Consider the following 7,664-nt stretch of genomic DNA (forward strand, 5'->3'; position numbering starts at 1 on the left):
TTTTTTTTTTGCTTTTCAGAAGTGACCTCCTCTGTTAAACTTCATTCTTTTTTTCATTATAGATCAAGTTCTTTTAAGCCATTCTAAATGAGTACATTTTTTTTATGCTGTGCTTCCTACAGTTAGCAATAAATACATAATTATTTTTTGGTTTTTCTTGTTAGCTGCTAAAAGAAGCTACTGAGTCCAGACACAAATGTGAACAGATGAAGCAGCAAGAAGCCCAGCTGAAACAGCAGGTAATTTTTTTTCTTCTTTTTTTTTAATGGAGTATAGTTTTCAGTATAGTTGTTCCAGAATGAAAATATTGAGAGACTTGTGGAGTGGTGAAATGTAATGCTTACAACATGCAAAACCTACATGTTGTTGTTCATCAGATACAACCTACTTTTTGTGGAAAATACTTGCTATTTTTAATTTAATCTTTAAATTTAATCTTTAGTAAGCAGCTTCTCAAGAGTGAGGTGTGAAGTGTAAGTTGTAAAGGCTTGGTGTTTTGTAATTGCCAACCTTTGGAAAGTACTGTTACTACCGGGTGCTAAAGATGGAACTGTTGGAGTTGGTATCCTTTTAAATTAATGATGTTAATATTACAAGGATTAGAATACATGAAAGCTTAAGAACCTGTTCATTGTGGCTACTACTTTATCATCCTTTGTATACTTTGAAACTGTTCTTCCTTCTCCCAAGACACTTTTATCCTTTTTATAGTTGTTAAGGGCCAGGCAGACCCTTTTGACTGTCAAGAGTTGGGTGGCTTTTTTCCATGTGGGATTTAGAATTTTTCCTTACCTCCTCTTGCTGCCATTCCTTCTCTCCTTCAGGAAGAAAGGGAGCAAATAGTAGGGAGCAAATAGTGAGTATTTTATCCGTGTAGTTATTCAGACTCAGTAACCTAAAACTGAGTGTCTCTGTCCATAAACTTCACTATTCTCAAACTTTCTTCTTGCTGCAAATGCTACAGACAAATCCTCTGTGACAGGGAGGTGGTCTCCAGTGATTGTGCTGCTGTTTCAGATCACCTGCAGACATTGGCTGTATTGAGGCAAAGAAAAATGCTTGTTTAAGCTGTTCCTTTCAGTGTATGTTAAGTAACTACCTTGCCTCTTACTCCTTTATTTTTGAGTTTTTTATTGATTGTCTTCTTGCAAGCTGTTTCGTACCCTTTCTAACACTTACTGTACCTAATTCTGTCCCAGGGCTTCCAACAATTTTATTTGAAGTATATGTGTAGCTAATTATATAGATATATGCACACACATATATATGGTATGCACGTGTGTGTATGATACACAGACACACATCTTTGAAATAGGACTCATTAACCTCTGGATTCTCCCAAATAGTTTTTGYCATGGATAGTCTTTTATCAAAATCTTTCAAGTTGATAACCCTTTTGTTATGTTCCTAGTGCATTTTTTTATTTATACCACTCTTAACTTTTACTTTTTGTAATAATGATATAATTTGAGGTTTCTTTGGAACAGCAGATCTTTGTAGAGTAAGATGAGCTTAGGAAGTTCAATCACAAAAATTGCAGAGTCATGACCTATTTTTGGTAAGCAAGGCTAATTCCTGTTTCATTCTATTATTAGAGAAAAACATTATTTCTGTGCTCTGAATGTTACTGTCCTTCGCTGTGTAAGAACAGAGAGAATTGATCAGCTCTGAGGAGTTTCTTCAGATAGAGTATAAGTTRCTAGTAAATGACCATGGCATTTCATAATCATCTGTTGTCAGAAAATTAGATCATACAGTGGTAATTTATTTTTAGGCTTATCTCTTGTATGAAAACTTCCTTCTTTTGAAAAACTGTACTAATTAACATATTTTGCTATCTGTGATGAATGGATTTATTGTACAGAACAAGAAACTTCTCTCATTAAATATCAATGCTTTTTCACTAGTTAAAATTAACAYTTACATGAACTCCTGTCAATATTCAGCTTCTGTAGTTTTTCTCACTAGCCAGATTTTATAGGTTATGAGTGTGTCTTGATTTCTGGATTTAGTCAGGTTTGTTTTATCCCAGCCTTATTTGTTAGCTTTGGTTGCTTGGGAAGATGGGAAGATAGGTCTTTTTTCAAGTTTCACTTCACTTAACAAGAAYTGTATTTCCTCTGTACTAAAACCCACAGGATTTTTTAATGGGGAAGCAAAAATGAGATATGATGATTAAACGTTTTATCTTTCAACATYTTATTGAACTGACATGATGTCCTTTTCTTTAGAATATAATGCTATTTTATAAATATAGATCACTGCTCATATATATAACTTGAATAGCATGTTGTTTTTACTTCTGCTTGCTCCTCAAATTAAAATTGTGGAATAGTACGAGAAAATTACAAAGAAGTTGATATTCCATCATTTTGACTTGAATTTCCTCCCATACTTTAATGAATATTTCTGTATGGAAATACAGAKGTATTGGGTAATAATGTTCCTGCCTTTTTTCAACAGCTTTCTCTTTACATGGATAAATTTGAAGAATTCCAGACCACCATGGCAAAGAGTAATGAACTCTTTACAACCTTCAGGCAGGAAATGGAAAAGGTACTTAATATTAGACCTACATGAAATGTAATATTCAAATATATCCAGTTAGTAGAATGCTGGATTTGACTACAGCATTTGCCTTCTAAAACTTTATCTTGAAGATGTATGAGGATATATTTTTGACATTTTAATTTGGATCTTGAGGTAAGGAATAAGGATTTGTCATAGAAGAGAAATACGATATTTTTCAGGTTTTTGAAATACTTGCATAATATCTGCATCCTAATTCCAATGTTTTATCAAAGGCAATAGTAGTTGTTTGATTTTTGTGTGCTGTACTTATATTTTAAAACTATTTTGGACGGTTTTAGCTGTTTTCGAGGAAGGTTCATATCTGTTTCTTTCGGGAATCAATCTTGTTGTCTTTGAGTTGCAGACTCAGAATTTGTGGGATTGATTTAGTACAGAAATACGTTTTTTGTAAAATAACTTGTAATGTTACTTCCAAAGTCCATTTTGGAAAAAAAGTCAAATCAGTAATGTATACCTACCTATGTTACAATGTGAGCCAAGAAAATAAGCCTTTTATTTGCAGATGACGAAGAAGATTAAGAAACTGGAAAAAGAAACAATAGTATGGCGTACAAAATGGGAAAACAATAACAAGGCTCTTCTGCAAATGGCTGAAGAGGTAAGTAATTACCAGTCTCTTAAGCAGCAGTATTACTAGGGTCTTAACTAGGGTCTGCATTCCAGAGAACTTCATAGTTTTTCAGTTTTGAATAAAAATGATAGAGTGTCACTACYTGTTCATGGAGTCACTCGTGTTTTCTGTTGTGTAAATGTGCTGTTCTCCTAAAACACAGAAAATGAATTTGGCTTTTCATAGTTGCTTTGCCTGACGCATAAAATAGYCATCTTCCCTTGCCCACCATTTAATTGGTGGGGTAGTGTGTATGAAATAATACAAGCTGAATGTGTTGACCATTTTTTAATCTATTGAGCAAAGTTCTGTCAGTTCTGCAATAAAAGTCTGTTTTAAATAATTAATCTTTACCTAAAGGAAATGACCTGTGAGACTTTGCTTACATGGCTGCTGCTTTTAAGGTCGTGAGGTGCCATTATACTTATTTGCTCTCCAGTAAGAGAGAAGCTTAAAAACATTTTTACACAGGCCTTACCCATACAGTTTTAAGTTGCTCTCTTACATTTTCCAGTTTCTAGTTGATATATATTTGGTGTAATCTTTCTAAACCTTACTAGCATATACCTAATTGTTCATTTAAAATCCGCTGTAGCTTTAMTCATCTTCCTCTATTTTTAAGGAGTTAATTGGGCAGGTTGTGAGTATGACAACTTCTGGCTATAACAACTGCTGGAATCTAGATTTTCTACCTTTATTACCTCCTGCTCCCTGTAGTTGCAGTTCTTGGGTTCTATCTGACTGAAGTAATCAAGTGCGGTGGTCAAGTACTCTGAGCAAATTTGTTCTAGCATAGCTAGTATTTGACCTACTGGATGCATTAAGATTTAATCTACAAGATTAAACAGTGGTGATTCTTTTAATTAAGTTTTTTTTTAAAAAAAACACTTAATTGGATCACAGAGCTTCTATTTTCTTTTGTCCCTCAGAAAACAGTAAGAGATAAAGAATACAAAGGTTTTCAAATAAAACTGGAGCGTTTGGAGAAGCTATGCAGGGCTCTTCAGACGGAAAGGAACGAGCTGAATGAGAAGGTGGAAGTCCTTAAGGAACAGGTTTCCCTCAGAGAGGCAGACGTGGATCTAGCTGTGCAAGTGTTGCAGTCCTGCACACTGAATTCCCATGAGGAGCTGGGAACTCCCACTGACATGGAACCAGGAATCCAACCTGATGTTGAATCATGTGCAGCAAATAGTTCTGAAAAGACTGTCTCAACAAGTCCTGTTCCTGGCACTGAATCTGTTGACTAAAGTGAAGTGTAAACACTGTATTGAGAGATATATTTTGTGTATAACTTTCTCTGTTGGTGGTAACTATTGGTTTTGTGGTGAAAATTTTCTTACTTTTTCTACCATATCTGTATTTTCTTAGAACTACTGGACTTATGTGGTACAGGAAGCTGCATAGCAGCTTGAAATAGCTTAAACTATAAATTTTTCACAACTGTGTTGCACATCTGCCTCATTTTTTAAAAGAAAATATTTTTCCATAAAAGGATGCATGTGCATTTCCTCCCTACAACACCAATCACTGTCATTGAAGACTGTGTAAAGATAGAACATCGTTTCAGGGGACAATAGTGACAGCATGTCACAACAGCGTTTTGTTTTTGTTCGTTGAATTGCCACTCAGTATATTAATATGATTACCAATTTCTTCAGTAAGTTAATTTACATCAGGACATCTAATGGCCAGTAAAAATTTCATTTTTCTCCCCTACTATGTTTTCATATATATGCATGAAAAAATATGGGTCCAGAATATAGTAAAAGTTGTTAAGGGGTTTTAGTATACTTTTTGGTATGAAAAAAACAGCTTTGAAATACATTAATTTGCAGCTGGTGAAACAGGGTGTACAACTTCTTGCAGATTTCTCAGGGTTGTGTTGTAAAGGTTAGTTTAGACCATTTGCCCTACCTGTGAACAAATTAAATATAAACGTGTGAGAAAGTGTTCAACAGTGTTGTGGAGCGGAGCTTTGCAGTTGTGTATCCTATTACACGGGTAGTCACATTCTTCCCTCTTGGCTACAGTGTGTCCATAACTGCAGTGTGTCCCTAGAGAAGTCTCTTACTATCCACATGCTTCCCAGTGTCTTATTTGAGGGTGTGGAAAACTGACACTTGCTGACTGAGCTATAGAAGAACATGGCTCTGGCATATAGGCTTCTCTAATAGCCCTATATGCAACATGTTTAAACATCAGTTGAGTGTACTGGTTATAACTGAACATGTAGATTCCTGTATTTTTCCCAAAGTAAAATGTGAAGTTTCTTGCACACTCAACCTTGAAGTTTTACCAGTTGGCAGAGTGCCTTACCAGTTCCTTAAGGTTATCTGGTAAAGATGGTACTTTAGACTCTGTTAAACTAACATGTTACAGGCAAAGTTTCTTTGTTAACACTTAAACCACATAGTCGTTCCACGGAAAAGTGGATATACATGTTTTGAGTTATTTTCTGAGAGAAACCAGGACCAATAATTACTCTTTTTTTTTTTTTTTGGCAAAGCAATGTGTTAAATAACCACAAGCTACCCTTAACTTTAGTTCGCATGCATTTGCTGTCTAGTTTTGGTTGCTGTCATTTTAAGAAATACGAAAATGTGTAGCCTTTTCTGGTACTTAATGTTCTTTGCACTTACTTGGGAGGGGATTTCTGAATCAAGCACATCTCCTAATGAGCTTCCCACCCTCGTTGCCCTTGACAGTTTAGTGGCTAAATTTACTTGAATGTTCAGGCTGCACTGAGCTCCTGATCCTTTTTCTGTTGTAATGTACATTGAAATAATGTAGCTGTCTCTTAAAGAGAATGAGGTTATGTAAGGCCTGATAAATGTGTGTTAGCTCATACCGTTGAAGGGGACTGTGCGGAAGTGACACTTTGGAAGTGGTGCAGCGAACGGGGAGCTGGCCGTTTTCCTGTTAGGTTAGTGCAGTGTTTGTGTTCRTGGTCCAAGCACGATGCAGGAATGAAAAGAAGGTAGCAATGAGCTGTCAGCTGAGTTAGGCTCAGAGCTTTGATATGTTAATCATGTTAACCATACGGCATAAATATTGGAAAGGAGTATTTCAGACTTGCTCTTCAAATGACTTGCTTTTTAGAATCAAACTGCTTAAAAATGGTTACTGCAAGAACTGGTTTTCAGTAACACTAAGCACGAAATAATTTTCCTGAGGGAAAGTGAAAAACTTTGTATATGATGCATCATACCCTTGGCGAGGTAGGACATGCAGTTTTCTATTTTTACAATTTATTATTTGAACATTTGTATCTTTAACAATTCTTTCTATCGTGCTTGTTCTATATGGAAATAAGAGCAAATTTTGGACCCTGCTGCAAGAATATTTTAAAGGGCTTTTGAGATGTGGCATGTATAGAACAGCAATACAACATATTTGTTACTGACTTACATATTAAGTGAAGCATAGCGCCCCAAGTRAAAGGCTTTTAAAATGGGGATATTTTCTCTCTCCTACCTGTGACATACCCACATAATACCAATTTTTCATCTGGCCGAGGTGAGCTATACTTTGCTTCCTGAAACCAGTCAATACTATTYCATAAATTGCTTGAAGAGTGTTGTTTAAAAAAACAAAAAACACAAACTTATAAAAGGGATAAAGTTCAGCACTCTAACTGATCTGCCATACAGCAGGCTATTGCACTGCCAGTCTGCAGCCAAATTGGCTCCAGTAGGGTTTTTAGATAAACTTGTATTAATGCCTTTCTTCCACTACTATAAACTGTTTAACCTGGGCTATAAACTTACATAGCCTGAAATAAGTATGTCTAATTGTCAGAACTCTGGGGCCTGATTGAGTGTTTCACCATGATTAAGCTGCAAAACTAAATTATACATGATGCAAGACCCGAATGTCTTGCATACACAAGTAAGTTAGGGTTGTATCTCTCTGATGTCTTGTCCTTCCTCTCATTACACTTACACCTGGTTACATTACAGTTCAATTCTCAGGTGTTGCAGAAAATCTACCTCTTTGGACTGTAGATGGAAATAACTGTGAAAAAAGTGATGCAGAAATCTAGTTTGTGCTAAACACACTGCTTTATTTTTACAACCCATGTCTGCTTTCATGAGAAAAAATGATAAATGAACAGGCAGTCTTTGTTTTGCTTTTCAAAAACATTTTGTAGAGATTTTTCACTAATGTGAATCTGAAATTTTATCTACTCAATTCTGTATAGATTAAGTAAATAAGTATGCTTAATATATTGGACTCTGAGTTTTTCTTTAACATCATATTCATGACTGATTGGATCTACTGAACTCTTACTGTATTTGTTTAAAAATTCAAGAATGGAAATTAAAAGATGTGAGATTTTGAGATTAAKTGTATTGTTCAAGTTAAATGGCATAAAGACAGTGGTGGTTGGGGTCTTGTTGATGACTTGCATGTTGCTGATGGTGACCAGTACAAGTTGCACGGGCATTAACTGGTAAGG

The 7,664-nt window shown here is 35.4% G+C and overlaps 1 protein-coding gene across 1 annotated transcript in view; it reads left to right on the top strand.

Annotated features, from left to right (window-relative positions):
- The window catches only part of TXLNG (taxilin gamma), a 25,295-nt gene extending 17,907 nt beyond the window's left edge, over nucleotides 1-7,388 (top strand). The window contains exons 7-10 of the mRNA XM_085323118.1: nucleotides 165-239; nucleotides 2,464-2,556; nucleotides 3,095-3,190; nucleotides 4,132-7,388. Coding sequence (XP_085179244.1) covers nucleotides 165-239; nucleotides 2,464-2,556; nucleotides 3,095-3,190; nucleotides 4,132-4,452 — 585 coding nt within the window. The 3' untranslated portion in view covers nucleotides 4,453-7,388. The remainder of the gene's footprint in view (nucleotides 1-164; nucleotides 240-2,463; nucleotides 2,557-3,094; nucleotides 3,191-4,131) is intronic.
- Nucleotides 7,389-7,664: the final 276 nt, after the last annotated feature.

Source organism: Rhea americana, unplaced genomic scaffold, assembly GCF_003343005.1.
Source record: "Rhea americana isolate MKP2758 unplaced genomic scaffold, rheAme1 scaffold_82, whole genome shotgun sequence".
NCBI classification, from domain to species: Eukaryota; Metazoa; Chordata; class Aves; order Rheiformes; family Rheidae; genus Rhea; species Rhea americana.